The sequence below is a fragment of the Myotis lucifugus genome, unplaced genomic scaffold (genome assembly GCF_000147115.1).
Source record: "Myotis lucifugus unplaced genomic scaffold, Myoluc2.0 scaffold_47, whole genome shotgun sequence".
Lineage (NCBI taxonomy): Eukaryota > Metazoa > Chordata > Mammalia > Chiroptera > Vespertilionidae > Myotis > Myotis lucifugus.
Window position 1 is genome coordinate 1,565,171 of NW_005871095.1, and position 18,889 is coordinate 1,584,059.

The 18,889-nt window shown below is 38.2% G+C and overlaps 1 protein-coding gene and 1 non-coding gene across 2 annotated transcripts in view; one reads left to right on the forward strand and one right to left on the reverse strand.

Moving 5' to 3' along the window:
- TAF3 (TATA-box binding protein associated factor 3) overlaps nucleotides 1-18,889 on the reverse strand; it is a 186,706-nt gene that overhangs the window by 48,308 nt on the left and 119,509 nt on the right. Inside the window, exon 3 of the mRNA XM_006088402.3 lies at nucleotides 1,630-3,458. Coding sequence (XP_006088464.1) covers nucleotides 1,630-3,458 — 1,829 coding nt within the window. The remainder of the gene's footprint in view (nucleotides 1-1,629; nucleotides 3,459-18,889) is intronic.
- On the forward strand, nucleotides 15,475-15,537 carry LOC111825950. Its single transcript, XR_002829181.1, has one exon. It is a non-coding gene; the product is annotated as a U7 small nuclear RNA (small nuclear RNA).

Below are 18,889 nucleotides of genomic sequence, written 5' to 3' on the forward strand. Positions count from 1 at the left end.
CTCCGCTGATCCTGGGGCCGGGAGGCCTCTCGGCTCCGCTGATCCCGGGGCCGGGAAGCCTCTCGGCTCCGCTGATCCTGGGGGCGGGACTCCTCACTGGTTCCAGGGTGTGTCACTCGAGAACCACCGCTGCCAAGTCACTGCAGCTCGGCAGCTCCTGTGTTGAGCATCTGCCCCCTGGTGGTCATTGTGCATCATAGCTACCGGTCAGACAGTCACTTAGTCTTTTATATATATACTAGAGGCCTGGTGCACAAAATTCGTGCACTGGGGAGGTGTCCCTCAGCCAGCCTGCGCCCGCCCTCGAGGGATGTCTGACATCCTTAGCGCTGCTGCACTTGCTAGCCGTGAACCCAGCTTCTGGCTGAGTGGCGCTCCCCCGTGGGAGTGCACTGACCACCAGGGGGCAGCTTCTATGTTGAGTGTCTTCCCCCTGGTGGTCAGTGCACGTCATAGCGACCGGTCGTTCTGCTGTTCAGTCTATTTGCATATTAGCCTTTTATTATATAGGATAGATAATAGCCAAGGGCTATTTATTAGAGAAAGAATAAAGTTAGGCAGAAAAATGTGAGAGTTCCCACTTCATGTTAGCTAAACTAATTTTCCTAGTTAAGTTTGAAATTTAAAATATTGCAAAAGTGTTAGTAATAGATCCGCTGTAGGTCAAATACATCATATTTTATTATGTGGAAAAAAACCACTGTGTATTATTTTGTAGTCAACCTCAAGAAGGATTGCTTCTAGAAGGCAGGGAAAAGATCTCCAAGGATCTGGTACCATGAATACTTGAATACTTTTTAAGAAAGTTAAAAAAAATTTTTTTCAAATCAACCAACTACTATAATCCAAACAACCATGGGCTGAAAATCAAAGCCATTAAAGGTCATATTCTGAGCCCAAAGAATTGAGGTCCTAGTTTCTACAAAACTACAGGTTGTATATCAGTTTCTTTGGCTATACTCTATGAAAGCCTGCTTTACTTACATCATAAAATATTTGGAATTATTTTCTGCCCACCATCCAGGCTGCTAGATAGCCTTGATACTAAGAAACATGCCCTAATCTTATTAAAGCAGAAAATAGAAGGATAATAGATTTTACAGAAAGTAGTGGACAGCCATAACCTTAAATACTTACAAAAATGGCTCATGAAAAAGAAAATTAGTAAGAAAGGACTCCTCGGGCCTTGCTATCCTCTTAAAATAGAGCCATAGTTTCTCATGCTCTTAGAAAAACGAATGCTGGGTTGTTGTTTTTTTTGGTACCTAATATTTGGGTACAAAATAGTATGTAGTAGCCTTGATAATTACAAAAATATTATTCACAGTTTAAGATTACAGATTTCTCTTAAAAACGGGCAGAGAATAGTACAGTTAATAGAGTTTATACTCTGTAATTAGAGTCCTTTTAGGCTATGAATTTTTAACACTTTCCAGTGCACAGGGAGCTTGATTACAAGTTTATGGGTTTTAAAATTAAACATAAATTTTGTAACCCCATTACAAACATATTTCCAGTTAAGTTATGGGTGATTTGCATCCAAATTACAGATAAAATGGCTGGCTTTGTTTACCTGTATTTTTCAATATGACTTTGTTCAGATAGTGCTGAAAATGAGAAACAGCTTACTTTTTCATGCTTGTGTTTCTCCTTTTCTTTTTCTCTCTTCTCTCTCTCTCGCTTCTCTTTTTCCCTTTCCTTCTCTTTCTTCTCCTTTTCCTTCTCTTTCTCTTTCTTTTTCTTCTTCTCCTTTTTGTCCCTTTTTCTTTCTTTCTCCTTAGGCTTCTCTTTTTCTTCAAACAATTTTTCAGGAAGCATGGGTGACAAAGAGGGCAGCATGGCTGGGATCCTCACGGCCCCCGTGGGGCTGAACAAGGGCAGAGCCATGTCCTTGGGCGGCAGTACCAGGGGGGCTGGTGCCACTTTCACTTTCTCTTCCCGACCTTTATCTTTAACTTTGTCTTTGTCTCGCTTATCTTTATCTTTTTTGCCCTTTTCTCTATCTTTCTTCTTATCTTTATGCTTTTCTTTCTCCTTTCTCACAAGTCCATCTTTCAATCTCACTTTGGAATCAACCTCTTCAAATTCTTTTATTTTAAACTTATAGGGATCTGACTCTTCATCTTTCAGGAATTCCTTCCATGGATACTTGGCTTCCTTATTTGCCTCCTTTTCTTTCTCTTTGTCTTTAATTTTATCCTTCTCTTTACTCTTGTCCTTGCTTTTGTCTCTTTCCCGTTCCCTATCTCTCTGCTTCTCTTTCTTTTTCATTTTTGTTCTCAGTTCCTTTTTCAACTTCTTTTTGATGTCCACTGAGGAAGGCAATTTGGTTTTCTCCTCATACAGCTTGTGCAGAGGTTCGGGTGTGGGAGGAGAGACTGAGGGAGAGGAGAGGTAAGGAAAGCTGGGGGGCACATTGGAAGCTGTTCCCATTTTTGCTTTCCGTACAACCTCATCGATGGAGGCATCCATTGTCCAGGAATTATCAGAACTTGATGTTCCACCTGAAAGAGGCAGAGGAGTGGACCCTAACTTAGTGAAATTATTCAAGGAAGTGGAAGCTTTTGGAGTTGTACATTCTGAACTTGAAATTCGCTTAGGGCTGGTAAAAATGTCTCCTTCTGATTCTGATCCAGAAGAAAACTCAAAAGGATCTGGCTCTCGTTCAGCACAAGCTCGTGCAATCACAGCATCAATAGAGTCATCAATCGTTTTGTCGATCACAACAGCTTTTCTTAGCAGATTCTCATTGTTCAGCTTCCCAGCCTCAGGGGGTGTTTGTATTTGTTTTACCTGAAGGGTCTCTTTACTAATTTTTTCACATATTGTAGCTGAAGGAGTCCTATTTGGTGTTTCAGGTCTGACTGGTGCTTGGGGAATATTGGTTATAACCTTGGGACTCTTGGGGCTTTTGGGGCTCTTAGAACGTCCAGGAGATTTCTTTTCTTTGGGTACAGTTTTTGGTGACCTAATAGGACTTCCGACCATTGCTGGTGACTGAGTCATTTTAGGTGATTTAGTCTTCTGTCCTGGAGAACTAGTTTTAGTCTTTGTTTTGGGTGTATATGACTTTGTTTCTAAGGGTTTTGTGGTTGGCATTTGTGATTTTGCAACTGGAGCTAACATTGGTGGCTCTGGCGATGGAGGAGCGAGATCTGCACTGTCCTGTACATGGACTGGAGAAAGCATCGGTGGAATTTTTTGGGTATTGATTGAGCTGAGTGGTTCTCGAGCTTCCAATAATACTACATCCAGGGTGTCTCCTTTAGCGCTTATTAGTCGTGGTCGCTTCATGGCAGGCAGTTCTTCAACTTCAGGGCTATCTAACGGTCTCTTCCCCAAGAAATTCTCATCATTAATAATTTCCTCCTCCTCCAGTTCATCGTCTTCTTCCAAGGGAACTTGCATGGCTTCTGCTGATGTTCCCCCATCAGTGGGCACCTGCTCTTCTTCTTCTTCTGGTAAAGGAAGAGAAAAAAAAAAGTGTTATTGGAATATTAAAAAAAACCCCAAAAACCTGTAACAAATAAAAGTAATGATTTCTAGGCAAAAATAAACATGATTTGAAGAAAAATTTTTGACTGTTTAGAGAGTAAAGTGATTGCGTTTTCAAGGATCTTCCAAACTTGCATGCCGTCATTCTTTGAAGAGTGGAAATCAGTGATAGCAGATAGAGTTGTTTTCTTTTCAAGTCGTTTGGCCCTACTTTTGGACTCTGGTGTTTGCTAAGTATTTCCTGTTTGTCATCTGCTCCCTTTTATTAATTCTTTCCTAACCTGAGTAAATGCTGTTTCTCTCTTTTCCTCTTCCTCTTGTGTACATGTACAAGTACACATACACACAAACATACATACACATGCACACAAAAACAAACATACATAAACACTTCTAAAAATCAAGATAGTGGTTATTATATGACTACTATCCTCATAAATGATAAAAATGCATACATTTTTTAGGACTTTTATAACAAAGTTTAATTCTTGGATTTTGAAAATGCAATCCTCCAACTTGGACAGAATTCATATACTATTTATGTCTTCTATTTTGCTTGCTTGATGCTAGCCACCTCGAGAGGCAGTGTGGTACAGTGAAATACATATTGGCTGTGGAATCAGAAAAATGGTGTATCAGCTGGTGGTCTGGCACTACAGAGCAACAGGCCTTAGGCAATCTCTTAACCTCTTTGAGCCTGTTTCCTGACCTTTCAAAAGGGGCTAATGTTACTTGCCCTGACTACTTGACTGGGCTGCTGTTAGATCGGATTATTTCTTTCTATACCTATTAACTAAGCATATACCACGCATAATACATGATAAAGTCTGAAAGAGCTACTGGAATAAGTAAAAAATAAATCATAACCTAAGAGAACTTGTAGTTTAGCAGGGGGACACAGTGTATGTGTACAGCACATAGAAGTGAGTAGTACCATAAGACAATGAAGTGCTACAGTAGTTCAAAGAAGAAATGTCAAAGGTCTGGGGAAGACTCAACTAATTAATTATGCAGCATTTCGGATTTCTGGCTATTGGGAATGATGAAGTACAGAACAGATGACAAACAGATGGAAGTGAACCTAGGAAGTGTGTGGGAATAATTTGTCTGGAAAGAAGGGTGCGAGATGAATAGCAGAAATAAGTTTACTAAGGTTGTATCTAGATCCCAGAAGTTTTGAATTCCAGAAAAACGAAATAATCTTTATTCTACTGGTAGTTTGGACTTAGTGAAGATTTTTAGATAAGGGAGAAAAATAACCAGGGTACCTGTTGGCAAAAATTATTTTGGCAGGAACATATATGATGGATGGGAAGTAACAGATAGTAATGGAGAAGTGATAAGTTAGGGGTTACTGAAATGATGCAGGTAAGTGACAATAAGGGTCTGATATAAAATAGTGGTAATGAGTAGGAAGCAGTAGAAGCAGATGATACTTTGAATATGGAATGAATAGAATCTGATAAATGATTAGGTGTAAGAGTGTAGGAAGAATTCAAACACAATTTCAAGGTTTGAGCCCTGTTGAGTGAGAAATGCAGTCCTTAACAGAAACAGAAAATAAACAGAGAAGGAAGAAGGAGGAAGGTTTCAATAGGCAGCATAGCAGACCTTCAGAATATGTTAGAGTGCACCTTGTTCTTCTCACTCTGGAGGCTAATCTGGATAAAGATCTCCCTGGTGGATGCCTGGGAAAGCAAAAGGAAACTGCTCTAATAGAATCAGTCCCTTGAAAGGGAACTCCTGGAACTACTAGTAAGACAGTACTAGGTCTACCAGATGGAAGGTTTGTTTTATAGGTAGGACAACTTGAAAATCTGAGTTTTCTACACAGTGTATTATTTTACTAGTGTAAGATTCTTTCAAATTGAAACTGGCAAGATGACCACCAGATGGGCATTAGAACTGAAGGAGGTATGTAGTCTGGGCTAGGAAAAACTGTACCACTTTCCTGCAAATACTTCAGAAAACAGATTGGTTCACTTGGAATTTGGAGTTAACATACCTCAGAAAAAAAGAATGGTGGTGGTTGTCATTTAAATGAAAAAAGAAAGCTGAAACAAAAACATAAAGCTTGATTCAAAGTGGGTCTCTACCAGCCAGGAGGGGTTAGTCTGTTTCTATTATTTTTATTGTTTATTTTCATTTTTTGTTTACTTCAAGTCCCTGCTGCTAACTTATATGCATCTATAAGCTTTACATGGTTAGAAGAATATAAATGAATTGTAAAGCTAAATTACTACCAGTGCTGATTTTAGGAATTCTTAATATACAAATGTTTCTTATTTTGGTTAGTTTAATTTACAATTACTTTTATGTTTAAAGATTTTATAAGAAAGCTTCAATTGTAGCATCAAAATTCATCAGGATGAAAAAATAATTGTGCTGGAAGAGAAAGCCTTAAACTTTAATAAGAACAGGAAAAGTGTGGAGATATTTACAACAAATTTCTGAATTAGAAATTATCTGATACATACCAGACAGTAGAAGCAATGTACATGGAAGGCATACAGCATAATAATGAATGAATACCTGTGACGTTGCCACCTAACTTTGTAAACAGAACAGTAGCAATGTCATTGGAACTCTTTTGTTTTCTGATTCATCCTTTGCTCTTTCCACTCTCACCCCCAAATAACTACTGACGTGATTTTTATATTCATCATTCCCTTGTTCCTTTACATATTTGTATCTAGTTTGCTTCTTTTTGAACTCTTTATAATTGGTATCATACTACAATGTTCTTTAGCTTTTTTTCACCCAACATATGTTTCTAAGATTCACCCATGTTGATGCAGGTAGCTGTAGTTATTCATTTTCACTGTTGTAAAATTATACTATGCTTACTAATTCATTCTCTTGGTATGAAAGTTTTCCATTCGAGTGAATATATTTTAATTTTTAAAATACCACAAAATTTCAACAAATGAATACAACTCTGCTCAAAAACAGACTTAATTGGTGATTATACAAATGCCTTTCTGGCTTTTCATTACATGAATAATTTTAATTCTATGTTCTAAGTTTGGAATAAGATAAACATACGATGACAATTGAATGATTTATCCTTTATGATCACCCAAACCCCAACTTGAAGGTTAGTTTCAGTTTGATAACAGTTTACTATTCTTTTTAACTAGGATAGTAAAGCATTCTTTGTGTTAATGTGTATTATAAGCACCATTTACCAATAATCTGTAAAATATCCTAAAAGTTTTAAGATTCTCCTATACTCAAAAGAGTTTTACCATAAAATAGCACAAAATTTGGTTAACAGAAGTTTAATATTACAAGATATTTGATCTTGACACATTATTACATAAAGGTGGCTTGGTTGGTTGGTGTGCCAGGGTTGTAGCTTAATCCCCAGTCAGGAAAGATATAAGAAATCAACCAATGAATGCATAAATAAGTGGAACAACAAACTGATATCTTTCTCTCAAATCAGCAAAAAAAAAAAAAAAAAAAAAAGAAGGAAAATATGAGTTGGGGGGTCAATGGGAAAAACAACAACAAAAACCCAGAGAGGAAATCTGTAATACTTTCATAATAAAGACCATTTTTAAAAATTACCAAAAAAGAAAATATGGGTCATAAGCTCTTTCTAATTTAACACAAATATAGATATTAGAATAAAAGCTGTGTTCCAAAGTCAGAAATGTGACATTCTTATATGAGTATTTTAAAGGTGTTTATTTCCACAGAACTAACTCATTTTCTACTATTTCAATATTTGGAAACTGGAAGGAAAATACTGCTCTGTATTTATGCCATAAACAAATGTTGGAGGGAAAATAAATTCAAGGAAAACTACTAGTTGTGAGATTTTAAACAAGTGTCTCATCTTCTTAGTGCTTTACTTCATTGATCTAGAAGATGAGCACATTAGCATCATATACCTTGAAAGTACAGTGAAAATTCATTAGTAGAGTTCAACAACTATTCAAACTATTAAATAATACTGGTCAATAATAGAGATATACATTGTAAAATAAACATAACCTTGGAATCCTTTTTTGAGAAGACTAAAAAACAAAACAAACAAAAATACCCTCTCCTAACTCCAATCTCTTGCAAACCGAATAAAAGAGCGCAAGTCCAGAATTAGCATCTGCAGGTGGAGATGGCTATCACCTTAGCCATCTGTCCTAATAACTCTCCCTGTGATGAACAGTCTGGAGCTGCTGGGAGACTTTGTAGGATAACAGACATTGTAGTAAGGAAAGCTGGATAAGGGTTAATGCTCATGCTGCTAAAGGTATAGTAAGAAATTATTTACAAAAAGTGTTCCCTTTTCTGCTTGTGTTAAAATTTGGCCAAAGTTAACAATGATAAGACTTTTGACATTCTATTTGCTATAAGTGATTATTAGCACTGTCATTCACCAAAAAATAAAAATAAAAAAATACCATAAATTATGATGTAACTTCTTTATTTCTAGGAGGAAAAAGAAGACTCCACCACCAAACAAAAACATACAAAGAACCTTAAAGCAGTGTAGGAACCCCTACTGTAAAAACAAAAAAAGTTAACTTCCTGCTTCCTGGTAGAGGATCATGTCCACCATCAACAAATTTATTTGTCATATAAATTAACTAAAATATGAATGTTATAATTCAATAAAAGAAAAATGCTGCTACATTAAGAAGTAACTTCATTCTTTTTTTTAAATAAATAACTTCACTTTGCCAAATGATTTTGCATATCTAGTACGTTTTCTCAATTGTCAAAAAGGGGAAAATATGTGCAATAACAGAAATGACTGAGCACAAATTTATCACAGGTAGAATAACTTAAGAAAGAGGGGGAAGACAGAGATGATCTCTAAAGTAAACAATCCATGATTCCAAGTCAATATTTGATCATAAAATTATTTAACTTTTTAATTTCACATAATTTCAAGCATATAGAAAAAGGTGTAAGAAAGAATACTACAAGAACTCATGAACACCCTACACCCAGGTTCACCAAATTAACATTTTCATTTAGTGTGTGACTGCAGAACAATTCTTTTAAAATGACATATAAGAAATAAAATGGATCCATATTAACGTACATCTTTTAAAAACTTCATAGATGTTGATGGGAGAGGGAGACACTACAAAGCCCATTCTAATTTTCCTTCATTAATGACACAAATAAATATTCACACAGCTATATCCCCAAAGGAGTAATGAGAAAAACATGCTTCTTCGCCAAACTTCCCGAACAAAAACAAAACAAGGCAATAAGGTCTGAACACACCAAAAGGTTTTAGGGGTTCATTTTAAGCTACTGTAAATATTGACTTAGAACAAAATATCTTTTTAACTAGAATAGTAAGTGCCTTTAAAGAAACACTATAATCTAAAAAGCTCATGGACATTAGGGGGAAAAAAGAAATTGCTTGCATATGGCATGAAAGCTTTTTATCTCATTAACTGCACAGATGAGTGCAACTTTAAAATTCAGTGGCATGATCTTAAATTAAGCAGCAAATATACTTGTGTTTTTAAACCTTAAATATTGGGACAATAAAATGCTATCTGCCTATATTTCATTCAAAATTAAGTGTATTTAAAATAAAGTTTCTTCTGGTTTTTTTTTTGAAATACATGTGCAGAAATTAATTTCTAGCAAATGATGACAAATTTTCCTATTTTCCTGTTAGTTTATGCATCCCACTGTTTTTATAACAGAGTCCTCTTTTATTAACAAGTATGAAAGGATTCATTTAAAATATATATTTTGTGCCCAGCTGGTGTGGCTCAGGAGGTCATAGTTCAATTCAGGGCACATGCCCGGGTTGTGGGCTCGATCCCCAGTGGGGTGTGTGCCGGAGGCAGCCAACCGATGTCTCTCTCTCATTGATGTTTCTATCTCCCTTCCTCTCTCTCTAAAATCAATTTTAAAAACATTAAAATATTTTGTTCAAAAATACCATTCCACTTGTCTGGATTATTAGATATAGTTACTATAACCAATTCTTTAAAGTGAATCAATACTACTAATGCTCATTTATTCACTCCTCACTCATTCACCCGTCCGTCTGTCCATCCATCCACCCACCCACCCACTGAGTGTCTTCTGAATACCACTGTGGCAAGCACTATGATAGATCATAGGAAAATAAAGTCGAATGAGACATGATTTACTATCCTTAAGAATTTACCACATGTTGTGGCTATCAGTTTAAGTGCTGTGGCAGGGATAGGTACAAGGTACACATGTGGCCATATCCAGGGACATGTAAGACAGAAATCACAATGTCAACTAGAAAGGGAGCTGGACTGAAATTACATTTAAGTTCTGCTACCAGTGCGATGATGCAACCTAGCACAGCACACTACGCTTCCAGACTTAAGTTTTCTCCATCTATAACTGTAAGTATTGACATCTGATCTCCTACTTCTAAGAGCTGAAGATCTTCACTATTAGGGCCATCTCTACATGCAGTTGACCATGCATGTGGGATGTCCCAAAGGGCATGATGGAGCTATTTCTGCTCCTAAATATCTCACTGACTACATGCAACAACACTTGGCATTCTGACCACTTGATTTATGTCTTGGATAAAGAGAGATCTTTAAAAGTCTGCCACCAAAATATATTTAAGGCCATAAAGCTAAAAAAATGAATGACACTTTCTTACTTTTTGAGAAAGGAAACTCTAAGAAAATGAAACATAATTTGTAATTTGAAGGAATGCTAAGGATTAAAAGGGTCTGGAACACAGGGTACTGCCAGGAGGGTAATACTCAGGTGGAAAGCTGCTGTGAGGAGGGAAGGTCTAGGGCAGTTGGAAGATGGGCAGACACTGGGTGCCTGGAAAAGACAGGAATGGGAACAATATAAAAATAATCTTAATCCATTTCAACATTTAATCTTTGAGTTCCAAATGAGGCTAAATTTTTAAAAATCCCATCTACGTTCCCTCGTAAAATATATTTTAAATCATCCTGTCTATAATGTAACAGTAATTAGACCCTTAAAACACAATTCAATGTGCAAAAGTGAGTAGTATTTTTTAAACAAGCCTATTTACTTAAAAAAAAAGAAATTACTAGCGAAGACATGACAATTAGGCAATGACAATCCATACAGTACAAGCAATGAATAACACAATAAATTAATAGCAGGATGAAGATGTGTTATAATACTTATATACACACTGACCTGTAAAAAAGCACTACTTCACTAACATTCTGCACAATAAAAAACTAAAATGCTATATAAGCAAGCCAACCTGAAATGACACCTAGTATTATAAATGGCCTAATCTATATGTTAATACTGTTGTATCACATAACTGCAGCAAGAGTAAGATAACAATATGACTTTGGGGTTTCTATGGCTACATCCTGGGCTAACGTGCCTGAAAGGGCCGGCTGCTGACACCACACAAGCATTCTGAGTGCTTCTTTTGGGTTATTTATGATATGATTTATGATAACGACAACATCTCCTATTTTCTCTCCTCCTCAGATACAATAAATTGCTATCGTTAATCACCCTTCTCAGTTCAACTATGATTACAATAGCATAATAGGGCCAGGCTATGGTAATACTGTGGATTTTTAAAAAAGAAATAAATACAAGGAGATCTCGTCAGACAATGTCAATATCTCTAATATTTTAATCATCTTCCTTTAAGTCTTTCAGGATAAATTCGATTACAACTAAGATTCCACATCCAGGATGTAAGCCCTTTGTGAAAACCAAATTCATAATCAAGTACCACACACTCACAAATCACTATTACCATGATTTTCTTAAACTTACTACAACAGTAAGACTTTGCACAGGACATGGTTTCTTTTCTAAGAGACAATGGAATTTGTGAAACTAATCTTACTGCTATTTTTGTTTGTTTGTTTGTTTTGTTCCCAGAATGAGACAAATTTGGCAAATTAGCCATTAATCTATCAGAAGGCAAAATAATACAGAAAAAATAAAAACTTTGTAATCACACAGACACGTGTGACCTGCCTTTACTGGCTATGCAGTTGCTTAATCTTTCTGAACTTCAATTTCCCTTTATGCCAATTTGGGTTAACAGACAGTACTGCCTCTTCGGTTTTTGAATAATAGTAAGGCAAATGATGCAAAGAATTCAGCAAAGTGCTTAATGTATGAGTTAGACTGTACAAAAAGAATAAAAATTCTTCCCCTCCCTGCACCTATGCCCTTTCTGTGGGCTGCTCTTAAAGGTGAGCCTACTTGCACTTAGGTGACCCTGTACCTGATGGGTCAGAGTTGGTGAACCTGACATAAGCAGAGGCTTGAAAACCACTTGCATCCTGGGGCTTGCCCTCTTGCTGCTTTGGAGCAACTTGCAACTGCCCTCGCATGAGTGAGCCAAGTGAACCTGCTGGATCATCAGACATATGAATGAGGCCACTGATTAGCAGCTGATCACAAATGTATAACCAAGCCCAGCCATGTCCAGCAGAAGAATCGCACAGCTGAGCCAATCCAAAATGCCGACTCACAGAATTGTGAGCTAATAGTTGCTGTTTTAAGCCACTAAATGTTTAGATGGCTTACTACACAGCAACATATTAACGATCTATTCACATCATATACATGTACAGTGGAATTCGTGTTATTTGTGGTGGTTGTGTCCTTATAAAATTACCACAAAACTAGTGAAAATGGAACCACTGCTTCTAAGGGAAAGGTTCTTATGAGGCTTTGATCAAACATTTTTTTGTTAGCAGATCAATACATAACATTTTATGTGTGTTTCTGTTTAAAGACACCTCATTTAATATATATTGTTGATTAATTAGCATAGAACTCATGCCCAACAGCACTATATCATGTCAGAATGAAGCTTATCTAACACGTATTTTCTCTGTAAGGCACTTCTCAACCTTCCTACACTTAGGAACATTAGTCAGCACTTAAGCATTGTGCTTGGGGGTCATTTTAAACAGCACAATCACCAACAAAAAGCAAAAAATATGAAAAATGTGGCATTAAATAGACCTTGAAAATGACACTTGTTTACAATATGAGAGTTGAAATAACAAGGCAGAGGGCCACCTTATTCGAACTCAGAGCAAACATGTATGTTGGGTGTACCTCTAATTTTTTGCCACTCTGAACGATCGTGAAAGTGATTTTGAAGTTACACATACATTTTAGCAAGTAGGCAAAATTGTAAACATGGAATCCATGCATAATGAGGAACAACTGTATATAATTATATGGTTATAACTTCATCAACATCAAATACTTTTATGGAGTACTGATTTAAAATAAAAGATTTTGCTTGAAAGTAATTCTAGTCCTCAGAAGGCATTTAATGAAAAGATTAAATGTGCCTTATGAACTTTAACACTGTGACCATCCATATTTGGCAAGACATTCTTCTAAACCCAAACTGGGAGATATTTTAGTTTAAATTCAAAGAACTAGCTATGTGCAGAACACTCTGGTCAAGCCACATGATCATTCTTTGAATTTCTGGAATACATCAAGTTCTTCCTTCCTCAGGGTATTTATACACAGATTCTGCTCCTCTCTGCTGGGAACGCTCTTCACGATTTCCATGCTTGCCTCTCTCTCAACCTGTAAGTCTTAAACTTAATTATTGTCTTCTCAAAGAAGTATTCTCTCGTCATTCCTTACCTCCAAAAATAAGTAGGTTTGATTGTTAATGCATTTCTTATCTGTGTCCCCAACTAAGCTTCACTAAGACAGGAACCACTTTTGCCTTTAGCTGCTAAGCAATCAACAGGCTGATAATAAATATTTTATTATTAGAAAAATAATAAAAATTATTTTATATTTCATTGATTCTAATGGTGTTAAAATGTGCAACTCTGAAACTGATGTGTTTTATAATCAAAGGCATCTTCTTGTCTCTATTACTTGAATAAGTGACAGTGATATAGCAGTTATGGCCTGCGCATGGGTGAACTTGTTATTCTTGGTAGAATGACTGGACATTGCAACTCCTCAATGTTTCAGTCAACAAACCATTCAAAAAATTTGAAGAAGAAATATTTGTTCTATGCAGTTACAAAGAAACATTTTGTCTAATAAGAAAGAATTGATTCACAGTCTATTTGACATTGTGTGGTTTTGTTTTTTTCTTAGTGGTACATAAAAGAATGGTGCTTCTTATGATTGATAACGCGTCAGGATCAATGAAATATGACAGCTGTCTAAATTATTATTAAATGCTTACTATGATCCTTTTATCTAATACTGAGAAAATGTTTTAGTTATTAAAATAATATTACATTGGACATCCCTAAAGTCAAGGGTCCAGAAGGGGACAACTTTGTTGTTGCCCCATGTTGTCCATTTTCTTTCCCTTCTTGTGCTCACTTATATAAGACATCCCATTCATCAATTAGCTCTTGTACACAATCCTTTCTACTACACTAACTTGCCACATGACCTCAGGGTTTTGGATTAGTGTTTAGAAGCACAGTCTTTATCCCAAACCATACTTTATTATTAAGGTAGCATTTCTTTACAATGGAAACAGTGATGGACTAGAAGATGACCCTGGTTTATAGAACCAGCCCTTTACCATTTATTTGTATTGATGAGCACAAGATTCTTTATCTGTACACACACAAAATAATGTTGACCCTACTTACTTCATAGGACTATCAGGTGAAGTAAGTGAACACACAATGTGAAATCATTTTGAAAATTGTTCAAATAATATAAGTCAATGTTGGTAATGGTGACAGCAGCACATGCCTTTTATTGCCATCATTCTCCTAGCACCTATCAAGAGCCAGCCCATGTAGGAGTTGTTCCCACACATTCTCTATTTTCTCTTTCTCCCAACTATGCATGTATAGTCCCAGAGGTTTTAGCAAAAACAATTAAAAAAACAAAAGTTCAGTATATTTATACAATGGCTGTTAAAAAGCAAGATTAGAAAGAAGACCAAATTTGGTATGACTCTAGTTTGAGATGGTAAGAGAAACATTAGTTCAGTGCCAAATTATAAATTTGATAGAAAAAAAGAAAAATCGGTATTTAAATTTTTTGATTTTTATGTATCTATCCTTGTCTCATGTTATCAATTCCAAACATCTTCATATTTACTAGTAGCAGATAAAATCTGCTGCTGGTCTCTTAAAATTTGATGAGTCAAAACACAAACAAAAACCCCTAAGAAACCATCCATATACAAGCCACAAAACAAGAAATTCACAATGGTATAAAAATTACTAGAAAAATGCTATGAAACTACAATCAACTCTTTCCTGGCATGGAAGAGAAGTGGGGGTGGTAGTGGGGGGGGCACAGAGGGTGATCATCTATGCAATAGAAAGTAGTTACTACATACATCAAATACAGATAAAAATATTTTTTTAAAAAAAGTACTGTTTAGCCCGGTTGGGTATGGCTCAGTGGTTGAGCATCAACCCATGAACTATTCCCAGTAAGGGCACATGCCGGGTTGCGGGCTCGATCCCCAGTGTGGGGCATGCAGGAGACAGCAGGTCAATGATTCTCTCTCATCACTGCTGTTTTTCTCTCTCTCCCTTCCTCTCTGAAATCAATAAAAATATATGAGAAACATCAGTGATGAGAATCTCTGACTCGCTGCCTCTTGCACAACCACTCTGGTGATCGAGCCCACAACCTGGGCATGTGCCTCGACTGGGAATCAAACTATGACTTCCTGTTTCATAGGTTGATGCTCAACCACTGAGCAATGCCTGCCGGGCAAATTTTTTTTTCAAGTACTGTTTTTAACTCTAAAATTAATTGAACTTCATTTAAATTTTCAGGAAAGGTATGTCACGAAGTCACAATGTCTCAGGGATGAATGCCACTTGTATTCCATTTGTATGACTTGGCAAATAAATAGTTTTGACAAAGAAAAGGCTAAATGTGACTGCTTCTATTAAAGCCACATGATAAATAAGACTGGAATTGACTATCTCCAATTCCAAATGCTAAATCAGATAATTTCCCTGCTCAAAGGCTCCCTGTCACAATTAGAATAAAATCCCAACTTCTTGCTTATAGCTCTTTTTGAATTTGTCCAGCAGGTCTTCCGGCTTTTACCGGAAGGCCCTTTACCGAAGACCCTAAAAAAAATAAAAATAAAAAAAAAATCCAACTTCTTACTATAACCTATGAAGTCCTGTATCACCCTGCTCCACCCCTGCACTGCTCCTCTTCTCACACCACACTGGACGTTTTAATTTTCCGCAAACTTGCCAAGCTGATTCCCAGTACTCTTCAATGACCTGAAATACTCTCCCTCCCTCCACCTCTTCTCATGGCTTATTCTCTCATTTTCTTCAGATCTTCCATGCCACTTCCTCAGAGAGGTCCTCTGTGATCAACAACATGCTATCTACTTGCCTCCCTATCACTTTCATGCCCTGTTTTATCTACATTGCACCCATTCCTACCTATCATTATATTATTTACTAGAGGCCCGATGCTCGAAATTCGTGCAAGAGTAGGCCTTCCTTCCCCCCGGCTACCAGCACCGGCATCCCTCTGGCACCTGGGACCCAGGCTTCCTTCCCTCCAGCCGCCGGCAGGCACCTGGGACCTGGGCTTCCCTCACAGTCCCGGCTTCATCCGAAGGACGTCCGGTCTAGTTAGCATATTATGCTTTTACTAGAGACCCGGTGCATGAAATTCGCACACTGGAGGGGGGTGTCCCTCAGCCCAGCACCCTCTCCAATCTGGGACATCCCTCTCACAATTCGGGACTGCTGGCTCCTAATCACTTGCCTGTCTGCCTGCCTGATCGCCCCCTAACCGCTCCTGCTGGCCTGATTGACACCTAACTGCTCCTCTGCCAGCCCAATTGCCCCCAATAGCTTGATGGCCCCCAACTGCCCTCCCCTGCTGGCCTGGTCACCCCCAACTGCCCTCCCCTGCTAGCCTGGTTGCCCCCAACTACCCTCCCCTGCCGACCTGATCGCCCACAACTGCCCTCCCCTGCCGGCCATCTTGTGGCAGCCATCTTGTGATGACATGCGGGCACAAGGGCCACCTAGGCTTTTATTAGTATAGATTATTATAGATTTGATTAGCTTTTTTTTTTTTTTTTGCCTCATCTACTAAAATGTAAGCTTTCTGAGGTCCAGGACTATATCATCTAGACTGTATTTCCAGTATCTAAAATAGTAGCTAACCTAGAGGAGACCCTTACTACTTGTTGAGCAAAAGCTCTTAATTACCATGTTATACTGCCCACTGTCGTGGCTAAAGCCATGGATGCAAGTAATGCCATTGAGGAAATTACAAAGTGAGAAGAGCAGAGAACCAAGGGCAGACATTTTAGGACACACCAAAGTTTAAAGTAGTGGCAGAAGAGGAGGCTGAGAGAGAGAATGAGACAGAATAGCCAGTAAGTTGAAAGAAAACCAGAAGAGAAAGTATAAGAAATAGAGTTTCAACAAGTGGGGAGTATTCAATGATGTCAATGATTAGAAAACATCACATATATCAACGAAGTGTTAGGATCCATGATAAGTGCTATGAAATAAATAGGAAAAATAGAAAATAACAACAGGGACAACCACATCAAAATCATAACTAAACTAAAGAGCAACCATTATTCAGAACCACCTGAAAACTAGCTGAACCATAACTAGGGATATAAAGAAGAAACCACATTGAGACTGGTAGGAGGGGACACATTGACTGGGATGGTCCCACACCCACATGTGGTGGATAAAAATCAGGAGGGATGTCTCGGCTTCAGAAATCCCCGCTGATGAGGGAAGGGTCCCAGCCCCACACTAAGGCCCCCCACACCGAGCTTCCAGTGCCAGGAAGAGAAGTCCCCATAATTTCTGGCTGTGAAAACCAGCAGATATTGTAGCTGAGTGAGATAGAGTGCTGTCCCAGGCAGTTTGTCTCAAAGGGCTTGCACATTGACTTGCTCCCTCTGAGTTCTAGCACTGGGGCAGCAGCTTGAAAGGCACCAGGGACATATGGAGAGGAATGGAATTATCTGGCATCAGGGCAAGAGCTGGAGGGGCAGCTTTTTCCCAGACAGAAGTGCTGACAGAGGCCATGGTTCCTTTTCTGAGGTCTGCCTCCATAGAACTGATAGGCGGGTGCCATATGTGAGTCTCCATCAACCTGGCTACACTTTTTGATCAGCCCTGGTAATTCCCTGAAATGCTGCCCCACCCAACCTGTGGGCCTATCCCAGCTGTTTCCAGTGACTTTTCCATACGAATGGCCTGTCTTGGCTCATGCTTCAAACTTCCCTAAAATCTCTCAAACAAGTAGCATCTGGCCTTGGTGTGTCCCATATCTCTCACCAAGTGACCCCAGGAGTGGAACTAGTGGCAACTAGCCATGGTTCACAGCTTGGCCTCTTCTGGGCATCTCTAAGCCCAGCACAAGTAGCAGCCATCTGCAGATTAGTCTGTAGCTCATGCCAGATGGCCCTTGCAGAACACAGGTGGTGGTTGACCTTGGCTTGCACCTCTTAGGAAGTCCCAGAGCCAGCTTACCCAGTGGACAGCTTCAGATCAAGTCAGAGCACAACCCAATCACATCCACAAGTGACACAATGAAGGGGCAGATTCAGAAGGTACCAGAGCCCTGCTGAAATAAGTCCTGTTTCATAGGGTGAGCTCCTGCACAGCAGATCCTCCTCTGTGGTCAAGGCCAGTCCTTACAACTATTTGCCCTGGGAGTAAATCCCTCCCATTGATGTGCCAATAGCAATCAAGGCTCAATTACAAGAGGAAGGTATGCATAGTCCACACAGGGGGGTACACCTGAAGTGCCCAGCTTGGATGATTGGGGAGTCTGTGCCAGTGGACCCTACAGAACACCTACTATTAAGGCCACTCTACCAAACATGGGAGATGTAGCAGCTCTTCCTAACACATAAAAACAAGCACAGGGAAGCTGCCAAAATGAGGAGACAAAGAAACATGTCTCAAAAGAACAGAGTAAAACTCCAGAAAAAGAACTAAAAAAAAAAAAAAAAAAAAGGAGATAAGTAATCTACTAGATGCAGAGTTCAAAACACTGGTTATAAGTATGCCCAATTAACATAGGGGAAGAATAGATGAATTTAGTGAGAACTTCAACAGAGAGATAGGAAACATAAAAATGGAACTAGAAAACATTAAAAAAAAAACCCAACAGTCAGAAATTAAGAATACATTAAGTAAAATGAACACATTATAGGGAATCAATAATGGAGTAAAGAAGAGGATCAAATCAGATATTTGGAAGATAAGGAAGTAGAAGCAAAAAAAACCAATTAGAACAGCAAAAAGAAAAAAGAATCCAAAAAATATAATAGTATGAGGAGCTTCTGGGAAAACTTCAAGCATATTAACTTTCACATCATGGGAGTGCCAGAAGAGAGGGAGAGAAAGAGAGAGAGACAGATAGATAGATGGATAGAGAGAGGGAATATATATATATGTGTATA